The sequence below is a fragment of the Pristiophorus japonicus genome, chromosome 13 (genome assembly GCF_044704955.1).
Source record: "Pristiophorus japonicus isolate sPriJap1 chromosome 13, sPriJap1.hap1, whole genome shotgun sequence".
In the NCBI taxonomy this organism is placed as follows: domain Eukaryota; kingdom Metazoa; phylum Chordata; class Chondrichthyes; family Pristiophoridae; genus Pristiophorus; species Pristiophorus japonicus.
Window position 1 is genome coordinate 37,026,341 of NC_091989.1, and position 19,098 is coordinate 37,045,438.

General features: G+C 43.5%; 1 protein-coding gene across 3 annotated transcripts in view; it reads right to left on the minus strand.

Moving 5' to 3' along the window:
• The window catches only part of LOC139278518 (voltage-dependent calcium channel subunit alpha-2/delta-1), a 794,302-nt gene that overhangs the window by 51,954 nt on the left and 723,250 nt on the right, over nucleotides 1–19,098 (minus strand). For all 3 annotated transcript variants that reach the window (XM_070897372.1, XM_070897370.1, XM_070897371.1), the window contains 3 exons: nucleotides 13,358–13,420; nucleotides 5,274–5,377; nucleotides 1,482–1,577 (listed from right to left, as the gene is read on the minus strand). In XM_070897372.1, the coding sequence (XP_070753473.1) occupies nucleotides 1,482–1,577; nucleotides 5,274–5,377; nucleotides 13,358–13,420 (263 nt within the window). The remainder of the gene's footprint in view (nucleotides 1–1,481; nucleotides 1,578–5,273; nucleotides 5,378–13,357; nucleotides 13,421–19,098) is intronic.

A 19,098-nucleotide genomic window follows, 5' to 3' on the forward strand; every position in this document is an offset into this window, starting at 1 on the left:
CTGTTTCTTTATGCTACCCAGTAAACTCATAGCACCTGGAAATCTGTTCCTGTTGTGGCAGAGTTCAGTGCATTTGTGCAAGAAAACATAGTCCAGGGGTTCAGTGCATCATGACATCATGATTGTTCTCGTGCAGCCAATCCTTCAGATCAATCATTTAAAAACAAAATAATCGACATGCTGTAAATTTCCCCAATCGAACCTTTCACACCCAGAGTAGTTGCAGGCCACTAGACCACACAAGAGGAGGGAAGTGAGCAATGTATCTTGATGCAAAAAAGCAATTTGCTGCTGCCAGCGTGATGAATTTACACTGCAAAGGGGAAGGTGTTGACACAGGAGGGATGCAACACTTCAGAATTCCTTTCAATGGTTTAAGACAATGGTTGATCTTTCTACGAATCTTTCTACAAAGGGTTTATTTCTAAAGGTATAGAATTGAAAAGTAGGGAAGTTATGCTAAACCAGTATTGAATCTTGGTTAGACTACTACTACGTACAGTTCTGGTCGCCATATTATAAAAAGGATATAGAGGCACTGGAGAGCGTGCAGAAAAGATTTCCAAGAATGATACCAGAAATGCGAGGGTATACATATGAGGAAAGGGTGACCTAATAGAGATCTTTAAAATTATGAATGGTTTTGATAGAGTGGATACAGAGAGAATGTTTCCACGTCGGGAAGAGCATAACTAGAGGCAAACACTATAAGCTGGTCACCAAGAAATCCAATAGGAAATTCATCCCTGTAATCCTTGTAAATCTTCTCTGCACCCTCTCCAGTGCCTCTATATCCTTTTTATAATATGGCGACCAGAACTGTACGCAGTAGTAGTCTAACCAAGATTCTTTACCTAAAGAGTGGTGCGAATGTGGAACTCGATACCACAGGGAGTGGTTGAAGCAAATAGTAAAGATGCATTTAAGGGGAGGCTAGACAAGCATAGGAGGGAGAAAGGAATAGATTTCAATGAGAAGGCTCGAATGCAGCAGGACTGGTTGGGCCGAATGGCCTGTTTCTGTGCCATATATCCTATGTAATCCTATGGTAACAGAAGGCTGTTACATTAGTTTTAGCTCCTTTACCTAGTTGGACCTACACCTTCCCTACAATCAGACGGGCACTTGGAACACTATCCATTAGAAAGTATCTGTATCTGTCAATGATGTATTGCTGCAGGGAGCACAGCTTATTGAGCAAGCGCAAGGGGACAAGTGAAAAGCCCCAGTCCAATGGGTTTTGTGCTGCTGCAAACATTTCCTGCCACTGCGCAGTTTACATTGTGAAGTGCCTCCAATGACAAACTTGCTGTGTGAGGCAACATGAAGGTAAAAGAGGAGCAAAGTTAAGCACATGTGGTTTTGACCTCCAAAGACTGGTAGCGTACTTTCCCCCATGCCCTTGTGAAAACTTCAACTGATTTATAATGGGATAGCGTACAGTGAAAAATGTAAAGCAACTACTGAAATGATCAACCTACCCGCAGGCTTCAGAAGTTTGCCATCGATTTTAATTTCGACGGCTCGGCTCACCATAATGCCAGACTCTGCACTGCTCTGTATCCCGTCCCAAGTTTCTGCAATAAGAATGGAAAGAAAACAATGACTATTCTTCTGTCAATAATGACACACTGCCATGTGGTGGCACAGCGGGATTTAATTCTTCGAGCACTGTGTTTCATCAAGTGTAAAATAACATTTCTGTCCCCAGAAGCAAACTGAACAGTAAAATGTCAGGAGCAGCAGATATCACGGGGCAGGCTAATATATTTTTGCAAAGCTGCAATAGAACAAAAACAGCTGTTGGGAAAATAGCAGAGCTACAGAAAATCGTTAACACGCTGAAATCTGCCGTTTAAATCCACGTTAGGATGAGACGACAGGCACACAAGGAACTCTAGGATCTTGCCTAGAGTTACGCTGTTGCTGTGCTTGCTGGAGAACCAAAGTAGTCACACCAGTCGTTGCCCCGACTGGTCGACTGTGTTGCTGTCTACAAACACCCCATCAAATATCACTCACCTCATCAAGTATGTGGTCAGCAGATTTATACACGAGCCACTCCTGGTACTCGGACCCATGACCAAAATTGACATGAGACAATCTTCTGAACATGACTCCTGCCGGCTTTATTTGGGTATATTTTCCTCTTTGCTGAGCCTGAAGAAAGTTTAATTTACAGGCGCGCAAGAGGAAAACAGAGATGATGACCTGTCGTGTCAAGTCTCCGCCCCTACCGCTCTGCCGGGATTCCCTGGGGTTTCCCAGGTGGGCGGTACCAGGCCTGCGCCAGTAGTAAACACAGGCCCAGTTAAATGAGGCAGTCGGGGGACCAGCCGGTCTCCCACTTTATTTCCCTCATTGTTGGGCCACTCAATGACCAGGGGGATATGCGAAGAATCCACGCACCAGGGATTGCAGCTGCAGCGTGTAGATTCTGCAGACCTCTCAGGTTTGCAACTGTCTCATGTTTACTGCAAAGCTCTGCCAGGGGCAGGAGTGAGCTTGTGCCAAGTGAATGGCCAAGGCCAGCAAATTCAAGGACACCTTTTTCCTCAAGGGTGCAGTGCAGGGGGCCCCAGAGGGCAATTGATTCTATTTTCTTTCCCCAGATTTGTCGTCCCTCTCCTACAAGTGCTCTCTTTTGTTGGCGTACAGGGTGTCAGGAGCCTTCCAGTGCCAATGCCAAGTGCCCATTCTACATATGTGAGATTGGACAATGAATATCAGTCGGTTATTTGACCAGAACGTGCATCATAACTGAGCCTCATCTTGTGCTCACCTAATGCTCATACATGTACTTTTTATCCAGGATTGGTGGACAGTGATTAAGGACAGCAAACTTTCTTCTCGTTCATTCTCGGGATGTGGGCATCGCTGGCAAAGCCCATATTTATTGCCCATGAGGCCGGCATTTATTTGTCTGGTTTGTGCCCTATTGGAGTGCTAAGAACAATTAAAGCATCCTAATTTCTTTTTATGGCTGAGCTTAGTTAACTTAGTACAGATGAAGGCTCAAGCCTCCTGATGGAATTGATCTGACTGATGTACTGGCTTGACACAGCTGTATTGTATAATGGTACTGTGAGAAGCTTTATGATCGGCAAGTAATGGTGCTGGCCAAAGAGTAGGCTTGAACTAACAATGCAGGGCTGCAGGCAGATGTAAGATTTAAATTGACTGTTTCATTAATCCGCTAGAGTCTTGATGAGAGTTTTGCTCAATGGATTACAGATTGAGAAAGTTGTGGGTTCAACTGCTTGATCTGAGCACATGATCAAAGCTGATGCTTCAGTGTATTACCGAGGGGACGATACACTGTCACAGATTCTGCCTTTTGGCTGAAATGTTAAACAGAGGCCCAGTCTCACTTTTCAGGTGGATGTAAAAGATTCGATGACACTTTTTGAAAGAAGAATGTTCTGAGCAACATCCATCCTTCAACCAATGCCTAAACGGATCATCTGGTCATTAATCTAATTCCTTGTTTGTGGAACCTTGCTGTGTGCAAATTGGCTGTCACACTTTCCTACAGAACAACAGTGACCACACTTCAAGAGTAAATAATTGGATGTGCAGCACTTAGGGATAACTTGAAAATATGAAAAGTACGACAAAAATGCATGTTCATTCTTCATTTCAACAACGAGCCTGTTGTAGTTCAGGAACACCATTATGCCTCTAGCATCTGGAAACTGGCAAAGTGACTATAATTACATAGAAATTACAATATGGAAACAGTTCATTCAGCCCAACCAATCTAGGCTGGTGTTTCCCCTCCACAAGAACAGTGTTCCTAATCCCATGTGCCCTATCTATTCCCATAATCGTTTATTTCAAGACTTGGGGCTAGAATTTAGTCAGCATTTCTGCTGCATTTTTTGGAAGTATTCGTATTTTTGGGTAGAATACCACCCGGTGCGAGTTTGATCAAAGTGTTCCGCCGGTGGTTTCGAAATACCGCTGAGGAGCGTACCGCCGGCGTGCAACACCAATAAAACCGCTTTTCGCCCAAGTTTGGTGGTAGCGGTGAACCGTAGATGAGGAGAAAGTAACCGCCCAGGAGAACCAGCCCTTCAATCGGCGGTAGGCATGAAACCTGCAAAATAAGGTAAGTTAAAGTTTTTAAAAAAATTATTTTGCAGCGATTCAGTGGAAAAGGGTCCTGTGAATGTTTTTTAATTTTTAATTTATTTATTTATTTAATTAATTAATTAAATATTTTTTGTGCTTTCCCCCTACTAGGCCCAACTCGCAGCCTCGGTCTAAATTTGACTAAAATATGACTGAATTTGACCAGGATCGTGTTTTCCACCGAGAATCCACGTGGAACACCTATTTTTCCCACCAGGTGGATTTTTTTTTACATTTGCTGATTAATTTTCCGTCGATATTAATTAAATAACCATAGCGTTTTTTTTCGGTGGTAATCCAGTGGTGGCAGTTTTTCACCAAATTCCAGCCCTTGTTCTCTGCTTCAATCACTAACTCTTGTAGTATATTCGACAGCCTCACAACCAATCCCATCATTACAATGGGAATCAGAGATTATACGTACCAGATACAAGGAAAACATTATCAGCAGCTTTTAAGAAAATAACAGGGCTGAATTTAACCGCCTCCCCACTTCACTCTCACTCGGTGGGACAGTAAGTGGGTTGGGAGGGCGGGGTAGAAGTGGTTAAAATCATCCTAGTCCACTCAATAGCCCGACGACATTCGATCTTCACTGAATTTGAAGTTGGATGAAGCTCCACTACAAGCAGATTGGGGCCTGAATTTAACTCTAAAAGTCATGGGCGGATGATGTCACTGGCACCGCATCCCCCATTTGAACTGATGGATTCAAGAGGCCTGCACAGTACCAACGGCGACCGCTCGACCATGGCAGGAATCTGTGGAGTAGCCAGATGGGGCCAATGCAAGTTAAAAATTTTATTCCTAATCCTTGAGGGCCAGGAGGAGCAGGGAGTGCTCAATCTTCGGTCTCTGCAGCCCCAGCCTCGTTGCTCCCTTCTCCGACCGGCATCAGCTCTGCAACCCATCACTTCAAGCTTGTGCCGGGATCCATTCTCTTAGGACCCCGGCTCCCACGCCAATTCCTGCTCCCACCCATGGTCCTGACATCATTCCCGCTGACTTCAGGCGGGAGGCCGATTTTAAACATTTAAATGAGGGCCGGCATTAAAATCGGCGGGTTTGTACAATGGTGAGCCCAATTTCCAACCGTCACTGGGAAAGATTCCCTATTCAATAAAGCACGGTAAGCTTACTGTTGATGTAAGGTGCAGTGAAGATGTAAATATTGTTGTTTAGGCTCCTTTTGTAGTAGCTCGCTTCATATGTCTCTGGATTTTCTGTCCATTCTTCTCCAGCACTAAAAAGAAAATAATATTTTTTGAGAAATAACAAGAATCATACTTTAAACTGCTCTTCAACAAAATCTTGAAAGTCTTCTAAACCCACGATCTTTTCTGTACATCTATGAAAGGGAAGGAGAAAGTTACAAATACAGAATGCTCCTCAATTAAATTGCACATTAAAAACCCTGGAATTCTCAACACTGGGTTAAATAAACATCTACTGCAAACATCTGCTGGAACCACCAAGTAGATCAATCTGCAAAAAGTCTATTTTCAGGTCAAAGGGCCGAAGATTGTGAGCAGACCCTGGTGCTTCTCTGGTGGAACTGCTGGAGTGCACTGGAAAATGGGGCACAGCTCACTTCTGCCAGGATTCCGCCCTGTGTGAGGAACCCAGTGATATTCTGAAGGGTGGAGGGAATGAGGGGGAATCGTTCATTCACCCCCACACATGAAGTAGACATGGCTGCTAGAGTTCCTAGACTACCCTTGGAATTTTGCCGAGTACACCCTTTATAAGGCCTTAGAAAAATTCTCGCCAGCTGACATCTGGTTTTAGTCCAGCTGAGGGCCCAAGGCCCCCAAGACTACACCAGCAATCGATCCTAGAGGAGCTCGATCACCTTCAAATAGAGGCCTGCTTGCTTCATGAGGAGCGGAAGAAAAGAGTTTATTTTTTTAAATGGTCCATACCCAAGGCCTTCCTTCTTCCCATGGAGTGATACAGCACCACTCCGTGGAAATGGCCGAGACCTTAAACAATTATTTTGCTTCGGTCTTCACAGTGGAAGACACAAAAACCATGCCAAAAATTGCTGGTCACGGGAATGTGGGAAGGGAGGACCTTGAGACAATCACTATCACTAGGGAGGTAGTGCTGGACAGGCTAATGGGACTCAAGGTAGACAAGTTCCCTGGTCCTGAAGAAATACATCCCAGGGTATTAAAAGAGATGGCGGAAGTTATAGCAGATGCATTCGTTATAATCTACCAAAATTCTCTGGACTCTAGGGAGGTACCAGTGGATTGGAAAGCAGCTAATGTAACGCCTCTGTTTAAAAAAGGGGGCAGACAAAAGGCAGGTAACTATAGGCCGGTTAGTTTAACATCTGTAGTGGGGAAAATGCTTGAAGCTATCATTAAGGAAGAAATAGCGGGACAACTCGATAGGAATAGTGCAATCAAGCAGACACAACATGGATTCATGAAGGGGAAATCATGTTTAACTAATTTACTGGAATTCTTTGAGGATATAATGAGCATGGTGGATAGAGGTGTACCGATGGATGTGGTGTATTTAGATTTCCAAAAGGCATTCGATAAGGTGCCACACAAAAGGTTACTGCAGAAGATAAAGGTACACGGAGTCAGAGGAAATGTATTAGCATGGATCGAGAATTGGCTGGCTAACAGAAAGCAGAGAGTCGGGATAAATGGGCCCTTTTCAGGTTGGAAATCAGTGGTTAGTGGTGTGCCACAGGGATCGGTGCTGGGACCACAACTGTTTACAATATACATAGATGACCTGGAGGAGGGGACAGAGTGTAGTGTAACAAAATTTGCAGATGACACAAAGGTTAGTGGGGAAGCGGGTTGTGTAGAGGACACAGAGAGGCTGCAAAGAGATTTAGGTAGGTTAAGCGAATGGGCTAAGGTTTGGCAGATGGAATACAATGTCGGAAAATGTGAGGTCATCCACCTTGGAAAAGAAAACAGTAAAAGGGAATATTATTTGAATGGGGAGAAATTACAACATGCTGTGGTGCAGAGGGACCTGGGGATCCTTGTGCATGAATCCCAAAAAGTTAGTTTGCAGGTACAGCAGGTAATCAGGAAGGTGAATGGAATGTTGGCCTTCATTGCGAGAGGGATGGAGTACAAAAGCAGGGAGGTCCTGCTGCAACTGAGGCCACACCTGGAGTACTGCGTGCAGTTTTGGTCACCTTACTTAAGGAAGGAAATACTAGCTTTGGAGCGGGTACAGAGACGATTCACTCGGCTGATTCCGGAGATGAGGGGGTTACCTTATGATGACAGATTGAGTAGACTGGGTCTTTACTCGTTGGAGTTCAGAAGGATGAGGGGTGATCTTATAGAAACATTTAAAATAATGAAAGGGATAGACAAGATAGAGGCAGAGAGGTTGTTTCCACTAGTCGGGGAGACTAGAACTAGGGGGCACAGCCTCAAAATACGGGGGAGCCAATTTAAAATTGAGTTGAGAAGGAATTTCTTCTCCCAGAGGGTTGTGAATCTGTGGAATTCTCTGCCCAGGGAAGCAGTTGAGGCTAGCTCATTGAATGTATTCAAATCATAGATAGATAAATTTTTAACCAATAAGGGAATTAAGGGTTATGGGGAGCGGACGGGTAAGTGGAGCTGAGTCCACGGCCAGATCAGCCATGATCTTTTTGAATGGCGGAGCAGGCTCAAGGAGCTAGATGGCCTACTCCTGTTCCTAATTCTTATGTTCTTATGTTCTATGTTCTTACTACTGGTGGATCAGGTGCCATTGATGCATTGTTACAGGTGAAGGCTGCCCAACCTGAGTATGCAAATGACCATGTCCCCGTAACCTGGGACAGGATCTGGGCCTCCTCACTTTGGGCCTATCCTGTTGCACCTCACCCCGATTGGAATTTAGGGTTCTAAAATGTATCTACATGTAGAATAGGGAGATTGTGATTGAATACGGGCAGGCATTTGTTTTTGCATTAGTGCTCCACCAAAATGATCGAATGGTACGATTAGAAGGAAAAAAAAGAAAGACTTGGATTTATATAGCACCTTTCACAACCAACAGATGTCTCAAAGTGCTTTACAGCCAATGAAGTACTTTCGGAATGTAGTCACTGTTGTAATGTAGGAAACGCGGCAGCCAATTTGCGCACAAGCAAGCTCCCACAAACAGCAATGTGATAATGACCAGATAATCTGTTTTTTTGTTATGTTGATAGAGGGATAAATATCGGCTAGGATACCGGGGATAACTCCCCCGCTCTTCTTCGAAAATAGTGCCATGGGGTCTTTTACGCCCACCTGTGCGAGCAGACGGGGCCTCGGTTTAACGTCTCATCCAAAAAACAGCACCTCCGACAGTGCAGCACTCCTTCAGCACTGTACTGGAGTGTCAGCCTAAATTTTTTTGTGTTCAAAGCCCTGGAGAGGGACTTGAACCCACAACCATCTGACTCAGAGGCGAGAGTACTACCCACTAAGTCACAGCCGACACAGAGGGTACATATGCAACCCTGAGAAGAATGAGGAATTCGAACATGTCTGGAATTCCTCTTCCTGTGATTTGAACAGGGTTTGATTGTAAACCAGCAAAAGGAACAGCACCGTGCCAAAGTGAAGTGTAGTCCACAGCGAGAGACATCAATGGGTCCAAGTCGGATTTTATGATATTAGTAACAAATACATAAAATAATTGGCAGAAAGGTTAGTGTGTTTATTTTTATTATCGAATTGTGCAATATTAACCTTCAGTAGTTGTGAGGTGATGAATACCAGACAACATGGAGTGAGCAATGCTAGCGAATCCAGAAATGAATTTAATAGTTTACAACTTATACCATACACATGCTGTCAGCCCCATTTATTTAAATTTTGGGGAGATGATTTCTTTACACTATATTTCAGTTTAACTAGTTGACACTCACACTGCCTCCACAGAAACATAGAAACATAGCAAATAGGTGCAGGAGTAGGCCATTCAGCCCTTCGAGCCTGCACCGTCATTCAATGAGTTCATGGCTGAACATGCAACTTCAGTACCCCATTCCTGCTTTCTCGCCATACCCCTTGATCCCCCTAGTAGTAAGGACTACATCTAACTCCTTTTTGAATATATTTAGTGAATTGGCCTCAACAACTTTCTGTGGTAGAGAATTCCACAGGTTCACCACTCTCTGGGTGAAGAAGTTTCTCCTCATCTCGGTCCTAAATGGCTTACCCCTTATCCTTAGACTGTGACCCCTGGTTCTGGACTTCCCCAACATTGGGAACATTCTTCCTGCATCTAACCTGTCTAAACCCGTCAGAATTTTCAACGTTTCTATGAGGTCCCCTCTCATTCTTCTGAACGCCAGTGAATACAAGCCCAGTTGATCCAGTCTTTTTTGATAGGTCAGTCCTGCCATCCCGGGAATCAGTCTGGTGAACCTTCGCTGCACTCCCTCAATAGCAAGAATGTCCTTCCTCATGTTAGGAGACCAAAACTGTACACAATACTCCAGGTGTGGCCTCACCAAGGCCCTGTACAACTGTAGTAACACCTCCCTGCCCCTGTACTCAAATCCCCTCGCTATGAAGGCCAACATGCCATTTGCTTTCTTAACCGCTTGCTGTACATGCATGCCAACCTTCAATGACTGATGTACCATGACACCCAGGTCTCGTTGCACCTCCCCTTTTCCTAATCTGTCACCATTCAGATAATAGTCTGTCTTTCTGTTTTTACCACCAAAGTGGATAACCTCACATTTATCCACATTATATTTCATCTGCCATGCATTTGCCCACTCACCTAACCTATCCAAGTCACTCTGCAGCCTCATAGTATCCTCCTCGCAGCTCACACTGCCACCCAACTTAGTGTCATCCGCAAATTTGGAGAGACTACATTTAATCCCCTCGTCTAAATCATTAATGTACAATGTAAACAGCTGGGGCCCCAGCACAGAACCTTGCGGTACCCCACTAGTCACTGCCTGCCATTCTAAAAAGTACCCATTTACTCCTACTCTTTGCTTCCTGTCTGCCAACCAGTTCTCAATCCACGTCAGCGCACTACCCCCAATCCCATGTGCTTTAACTTTGCACATTAATCTCTTGTGTTGGACCTTGTCGAAGGCCTTCTGAAAGTCCAAATACACCACATCAACTGGTTCCCCCTTGTCCACTCTACTGGAAACATCCTCAAAACATTCCAGAAGATTTGTCAAGCATGATTTCCCTTTCACAAATTCATGCTGACTTGGACCTATCATGTCACCTCTTTCCAAATGCGCTGCTATGACATCCTTAATAATTGATTCCATCATTTTACCCACTACCGATGTCAGGCTGACCGGTCTATAATTCGCTGTTTTCTCTCTCACTCCTTTTATAAAAAGTGGGGTTACATTGGCTACCCTCCACTCCATAGGAACTGATCCAGAGTCTATGGAATGTTGGAAAATGACTGTCAATGCATCCGCTATTTCCAAGGTCACCTCCTTAATACTCTGGGATGCAGACCATCAGGCCCTGGGGATTTATCGGCCTTCAATCCCATCAATTTCCCCAACATAATTTACCTACTAATAAGGATTTCCCTCAGTTCCTCCTTCTTACTAGACCCTCTGACCCCTTTTATATCCGGAAGGTTGTTTGTGTCCTCCTTAGTGAATACCGAACCAAAGTACTTGTTCAATTGATCTGCCATTTCTTTGTTCCCCGTTATGACTTCCCCTGATTCTGACTGCAGGGGACCTACGTTTGTCTTTATTAACCTTTTTCTTTTTACATATCTATAGAAGCTTTTGCAGTCCATTTTAATGTTCCCTGCAAGCTTCCTCTCGTACTCTATTTTCCCTGCCCTAATCAAACCCTTTGTCCTTCTCTGCTGAGTTCTAAATTTCTCCCAGTCCCCGGGTTCGCTGCTATTTCTGGCTAATTTGTATGCCACTTCCTTGGCATTAATACTATCCCTGATTTCCCTTGATGGTTGAGCCACCTTCCCTTTTTTATTTTTATGCATGACAGGGATGTACAATTGTTGTAGTTCATCCATGCGGTCTCTAAATGTCTGCCATTGCCCATCCACTGTCAATCCCTTAAGTATCATTCGCCAATCTATCCTAGCCAATTCACACCTCATACCTTCAAAGTTACCCTTCTTTAAGTTCTGGACCATGGTCTCTGAATTAACTGTTTCATTCTCCATCCTAATGTAGAATTCCACCATATTATGGTCACTCTTCCCCAAGGGGCCTCGCACAACGAGATTGCTAATTAATCATCTCTCATTACACAACACCCAGTCTAAGATGGCCTCCCCCGTAGTTGGTTCCTCGACATATTGGTCTAGAAAACCATCCCTTATGCACTCCAGGAAATCCTCCAGATGTTGCAGAACACTAAGCAGCAAACGTACACCACTGCATCCAATTATTTGCAGCCTATTTCTTTACCAGATGCCTTTGAACACTTTCGAATACAAGGTGAGGTTGGTACGTTGGTTCTATATGCTGTAAAAGGAACCTAATCTTTGCTTGTTTGATAGCCCACTTATCGCACTGACCAGAGCACACTGCTGATTTAGTTGTTCATGTAAGTCGACCTATACTGGATCCCATACTAGGGATGAGCATTTGAAATATAACTTCTGTCATTGGGAAAACCGGGCACCACAAAGACAACATTTAAAGTTGACAGAAATGTCCATTGCCTGGATAACCCAAATAATGGGCAAAACAGATCTCTCAGAACCAAATACAAGTATCAATGTAAACATTCCTACATTACATCAGTGACTACACTCCAAAAAGTACTTAATTGGCTGTACTGCGCTTCGAGACGTTTGGTGGTCGTGAAAGGCGCAAGAGCAAAATACTGCGGATGCTGGAATCTGGAATAAAAACAGAAAATGCTGGAAATCTCAGCAGGTCAGGCCAGCACAATTCCCACTAACCCTTTTCTGCACATGCGTCCAACACCACCTTGCCTCCGATCCATCCAGCAACAGCCCAGAGGCTCGATCAGCCGAACGCATCTGCCGAGTCCCGAGCCCCCTGCAGCGCCGAGCCCCGAGCCCCCCGCAGCGTCGCAAGAGTCTGCTTGGGGGGTGGGGGGGGGGGGGTGGGAGGAGAGAGAGCAGGGCGGCGGGGAGAGCGAGAAGCGGGGCGAGCTTGGGGGGGGGGGTGCGGGGAAGAGAGAGAGAGAGAGAGAGAGAGAGCCTGGAGGGGAAGAGAGAGAGAGAGCTTGCGGGGAGAGAGAGAGAGCTTGGGGTGGGGGGGAGAGAGCTTGGGGAAGGGGGGAGGGAGAGAGAGAGAGAGAGAGCCTGGGCGGAGAGAGAGAGAGAGCCTAGGGAGAGAGAGAGCGAGCGAGCCTGGGGGGGGAGGGGGGGGAGGGTGGGGGGTGGGCGACAGAGAATTTGGGGGGGTGGAAAAGAGAGAGCTTTGGGGGGGGGGCATCGGCGGGGAGAGAGGGAACTCAGAGAAGATGGATCACATTCCTCCAACCCCTGATGCGTGCAATCTTGGTGTGTGTTACAAGGGACATCATTGGGATGGATGAAATCCAGAAGTCATGACACTGGGGGAGGGATGCACTTATGCTGGGGTAATGGACTTCGGCTGTGGGAGGCAGCACATGTGCTGGGGTAAGGGTCTTCAGCTGGCGGAGAGGAGCACTTTCGCTGAGATAATGGACTTCGGCTGGAACTTGGTGTCTTTTGGGGAGATCTATCCTCTGTGGCTTCTGGTCAAAATGGATTGAATTACAAATTGGAAATTTACTTAGAACTTGGGCTGGGCGGTTCCAGTTACATATGCCAGAGGAACTTCAGGGTGTGGCTTATCCTCCAAGAGGACCAATCAGCAATAGGTCCTGTGAAAATGGAGCACCAATCAGCGAAACGGCTGCCTTTCAGTTAGTACAAACAGACACAGCCTTAAAATAATGGCTTCCATTGTTCAAATACCTTTGTTGGATGATTGCAAAGAATGCAAGGCATCTTACTTAATATCTTGACAGGAATTGTCCATGTGAAGTCAGGTTTATGTAATGGAGGCAGAATAGTTTGTATGTGCTCTGGACAGTTCTGAACAAATCTGTTTTTAGCTGAAGGAATAGGATTCTTGAAGTCACCATTTATTAATGATCGACAATCCTCAATTAACATCGACATCTAACAATATTCTATAATTAACCGGTATGAACTGTGGCAAAAACTGAACACACAATTGTTTCCAAGACACGCACTATTGGTTGTAAAAAAAAAATCCTACCTTTTGGGGTAAATTCTTGTAATTCCACCATCAGTCGCTACAAATCTGGCAAGAACCCCAGCCCTATTTTACAAAGAAAAGTTAGATTATTTGAGTGGCAACATATAAATCATCACAGAACTTTCCTACATATACTGGTACTCTGATTCTTGATGGAGCAGTTTTGCCCTGTTGTGTTTCCTGCTCCATGACTGGGTTTTAGAGCTGGGGGCCAAATCTTTGTTGCTATAACAACGGTTTGTCCTTAGAGCAGGACTTCCACACACCCCACATCGGCGCTCCTGATCCCTGCCCATTTCATGTGGCGAGAGATCTCAAAATATTTTGGCAGGCACTGAGGCCCTTAATGATACCAGTGGGGTGCCTGCCCTCTGTGGAGGGTATGGGGGCAGGCAAGTCACTGAGGCTCCTTGCTGGGGTCCTGAGGAACAGTTAAAAAAATAAATGATGGCTGGTTAATTATGGCAGTGCTTTCCCTGATGTGGTCGATCACTCTGTGATGGAGCGCATTCGGGAAACTGTCTTCTAAATGTTAACCCTTAGCAACACTGGATACCAGGGACATGCAGGTGACCTTTCCATCCAGTATTACTGGGGCATATATGATGGGAAAAGTGTCTTATTTTAATATTCGCACTCATATTTGGCTGGTTGGATTAAACATCTGACATTATGATGTAAACTGCTGGAACTGTGAGGGTGTCGGGAGGGGGAAGTCAGAGGAATGTTACAATGGTTTGCTGTCAAAGTTTGGGCCGTAAGTGTGGGTGAGAGGTTTCATTTTGCCTTGTGACACACTCTCAAATTTTGAACAAGTACACTTTTCAGCGTCTGTTACTAGGAGTGCATAGAGGACAAATTAAAACATTCATGCTGTGACTGGTGCATCCATTAATTTAGTATTAGATGTCTTCACCCAAAGAATTTTCCAATGATGAGAGGTGTACTACAAAGAATAATGTTAAATATGAATCTGTAAGAAGAAAGGCAGCAGAGGTATGTTAGAATTATATATAATCCAAGATTTATTTTGGCAGATGGTCTTGATGTTGTTACATTACTAGAAAAGCAAAGATAAATAGCAAGCATCCTGGAAGAAAGAGTGTTTTTAATAGTTAGTTTGAATACTGTACTTTGTATTAATTAAAAATGCTATGTCGAAGCACATTTGCTGTCAACATTTTCTATTATAAATTCTTATATCCACATTTATAATGGAACTGTCTTGTATATACTTCTCATACTATGATTATACCTCCCCCCCTCCCCGATGCAGACACTGCACTGGTGTAATTACAATGGGGCAAGTTGACACAGCGAGTTTTCACATTAAATGTGGAAGCAGGAATTTATAATGGGAATATAAAATTAAGGACAGAATCTATGACTTTAACATTGGCTCTGTGCATCTTGTTCCAATTATCGAATTATTTTTGTTTGTTCCTCTCTGTTGTTTTATTTGTCTGCTGCTTTTAGCTTCTCGATGAGGTTCTTCCAGGTTCTCTGTCAAAGTGGAAGGCAACATGCCAAAGCTGGGTACTGAAATTGAGCAGTGAGATACCAAGAGCCGTGAGGGAAGAAAGGGTTTCGGGCAGATTTCAGATCACGCCCAGCTAAGAAGGACTGAGGCTCAGGGTTCGGTCTGGGAGGGAGACCGTGACCTGGAAGGAACAGAGCAGAGGTAGAGGATAGACCTTCAACCAAATGTAGACGAGAGGCTAGACAGAGTGGATAAAATGCCTGTGGTTGAGGTTCAGTGGAGGGGTGAGATGGAGAATGATCATGGCATTTTTTGATCTGCGATGTTACATGATTCGCTGTTGGAGTAGTGTGGTGTGGTTAGTGTAGACAAAAGAGCAGTCAGAACTCTACAATGGTCCATTCTAACCACAGTACCACAGGGCGAATGATTGCATACATTTCCAGAAGTTTGACAGGCAACACAGAAGCTGCCAGCAACATCACACTGCTGCAGCCAATCACTGTCTCGCTCTCCAGGCAGGCTCGCCAGCGGAGACCAGAGACCCAGTCTAAAAAATGCGCATCATCCTTGACTGAAGACAATCATTCAGGACTGGGAGCACATTCTTGTGACAGAACTCCCATTACTGAAAATGCACGTGGATTTTGCATTAGTGGAAAGTCCAGTCTATAATGTTACAAACGCACAACTTTTAATAATATTGATTACACGCATTCCCATTACATTGATAGACTTGATGAAGCTAGCCCAACATATTTCTGCACTTTTGACTTCTTTTTTAATTGCAGGATTCTAATTATTTATAGTCCACAACAGTAAATGAAAAAATGCAAGGTTGGACTGGAAGAATTTGTAATTGTATATACAGTTCATTATCTCTCTCTTTAATATGGCCTTTTTATTTACAATTATTTCTGAATTGTAAGGAGGTAATGTCAGCCTGACATGGTGAAATAAATAAAAACTACTGTGTGTACTGTTTGGCTCATTTTGATTTTGTGAAGCTTGTTATAGAGCTCCACCTAGTGGACTACTGATGTAATGTAACTACTGATGTACTAACAATAAAAGGTCATGTGGTAAAGTCACATGATGACAGTTTTTGTAAAGGATCCTTCTTGTTGAGTGTGCTTGTGTTAGATACCACAGATGGCAACGAGGATATGATATTTGGATTCCCTAGTGGATATTTTTGTTGGTGGATATTCCTGCCAACTGATAGAGAAACTTTCAGAGGTTCTTTGTTTTGCAGAACAGCTAAAAATCCAAGGTAAATTTCAAGCACACTTGGCTGAACTGTCAACGTTGCTAGAGTCCAGATGGCCGCGTCTATGGGAATAATAGGGCGCTTGGGTGAGCTCCATCATGACCGAGAGACTTCCGGTGTGTATGTGGAGTGGCTAGAAATGGTTTTCACTGCGAATTGTATAATTGAAGTCCCTGATCACGTATACCATAATTGGATGGTTTTAGAAAGGAAGCGGGCTATTTTCTTGACTGAAGCAGGCCCTCGACTGGCGAAATCGAAGATAGAGCTGAGAGGCTACACAGGAGAGCAAATCCCTGTTGTAGGATGTATCACCATACCGGTGAAACACAAGGGTCAGTTTCAGAGCTTGCCTCTCATAGTAATGGCAGGAGACAAGCCTCCCTTGATAGGTAGAATTTGGTTGGGATCACTGAAGCTAGACTGGAATGAGATTTTTCGTGTTGAAATGAAATTTGCATCGAAAGATGACGTCATCAAGCAATATCCGAAGGTGTCCTGCGAAACAGGCAGTCCGATCCAAGAAGTCAAAGTGAGTGTCAGAGTGCAGAAGGACACAAGACAAGTTTACTGCAAGCCATGTCCCACACCATACGCACTCAAGGAGAAAGTTGAGCAAGATCTCAAAAGACTAGAAACTGAGAACATTATCTCTAAGGTAGATCGAAGTAATGTTGATCACAGTAATGCTGATGCTATGTCCAGATTGCCATCCCCATCACAAGTTACGCCCAATGGGGAAGAATTGTTAAATTTTTCATACATTGATCAGCTGCCAATCACAGCTGAAGAGATTGGTAGAGCAACCAAACATGACCCAATTATGTCAAAGATGTATGCTTACATAGCAAATGGATGGCCAAACCAGGTATCAGAGAAAGATATTCATGCATACTTCATTGGTAGGAATGAATTATCAGTGGATAAAGATTGTATCATGTGGGGAGCAAGAGTGGTTATCCCAAATAAGTTCAGGTCCAAATTGTTAGGAGATCTTCATGGCCAACACCATGAATGTGCTTGACCAAGAGTTTTGCACGCAGTTACTTATGATGGCCAGGTTTAGACAGAGTACATCATCAGTCAGTGTACAACATGTCAATCGGTAAGCAAGAAACTACCATTATAGCCAGGAAGTGGCCTCCCAGGGTGTGGCAAAGGTCACATGTAGATTTTGCTGAGCTAGAAGGACAGCAAATGTTCATTGTGATTGATAGTCATTCAAAGCAGAGGTGTTTCCAATGTGGAAAATAACAATAAAACACTAGACAATTTGCAAAGATTGTTTTTTTCATATGGCCTCCCAGAAGAAATTGTACCTGATAATGGGCCGCAATTTTGTTCAGAAGAATTTGCACAGTTCATGAGCAGAAAGGGTGTGAAACATACCAAAGTTCCATCATATCATCCTGCTTCAAATGGTGCAGCAGAGCGCACAGTACAAACTGTAAAACGTGCTGTCATCAAGCAAATGTTGGCTCCAAATCCAAAGAAATGGCAGATGGCTTTGGACTACAAACTGGCAAATTTTCTGATTACTTATCATAATAATCCTCTTACAACTACTGATAGAACACCAGTAGAGTTGTTTCTCAAATGACAGCCATGAACCAGGTTCTCATTGTCAAAGTCAAACTTGGCACACAGTCGAAGAGAAACAATCAAGACAGAAAGAAAGTCGTGATAGAGGTACAGTAAGAGAGCGAAGTGTGAAATTGAATCAGAAGGTTAACCATCACCATAAATGGTTAAAGTAGTTACCAGGAAGAAAAGTGAAGAAATGTGGCCCTCGCACATATTTGGTCGATGTTTGATTATGGAAAGGTTAGGTTTGTTCACATTGATCATATTTTACCTACAGATGTGGAAGGAGTTGAAAGTTGGAATGATTCGATTATTTCTGATGAGTCAGATAGTCTTGTGACAAGTAGCGCACCAGTAGCAAATCTTACATCAGATGTACTAGAAACAAGTCCAACACGAAAGTCTGAATTTAAGTTTGAGTCCGAGGCAGAAAGACAAACAATCTGAAGTTGTAAGGAGTCCAAATATAGATCAAGGGCTACCCTGGGAGAAAAACTCTCCTCAGGCTCCACCTAGAATGAGTCTAAGTACTACCACAAGTTTGGAAAGCACTGTACAAGAGCAAAGGTATTCTCTTTGAAACAGAAAACCAGTGGTTAAGTTTGATTTGTAAATATGGAAAAATAAGTTCATACTTTTTGTTGTGTATAGCATGCAAGTTATGTACAATGATCATTTTGTTATGATTACTTCTTCAATAAGGATGGAGAAGTGTTATAGAGCTCCACCTAGTGGACTACTGATATAATGCAACTACTGACGTATGAACAATAAAAGGTCATGTGGCAAAGTCACATGATGACAGTTTCTGTTAAGGATCCATCTTGTAGAATATGCGTGTGTTAATGGTCTCTGTAAAGATATCACAAAGCTGATCTGATGTTGACGTCAGTAAAAATGAGTGTACAGCTATTGAATGAACAAATGGACAAAAGTTATGAGAGTTGAAATCCATTAAATGTAATAAAATATGAACTTATTTGTCCCTATTTCAATATCTCACCTTAAAGGCAATATCTTTAAAAAAGCAAACTTGCATCCCATCAGTCCTGCCTATTTATTTTTCATCCTCAGTAAGACTATTTCCACAAAAGCAGCCAAAAAAACATTCATATATTATTTATTGAATGGAATCTCTCAACATTTTTCATTCAGTGTCTTGAGTTTGTGGCTAGTCAGGTTCAGTTCCTGCAAACGAACTGAAAACTATCCTGCCACCTATCTGCGAACAGTTTATCAGTTGCTGCACAAATTTTTAATGCAGTTTTTGCAAAATAAAATTTTGTTCCAAATGCAATTCAAAACCAGTAATATCAGGTGTAAGTTAATCAAAACAATTTAATTAAAAGCAATACAAAACAAAAAACAATATTACTTTGTCATTCTGGTTCCAGCCACCCGATATTA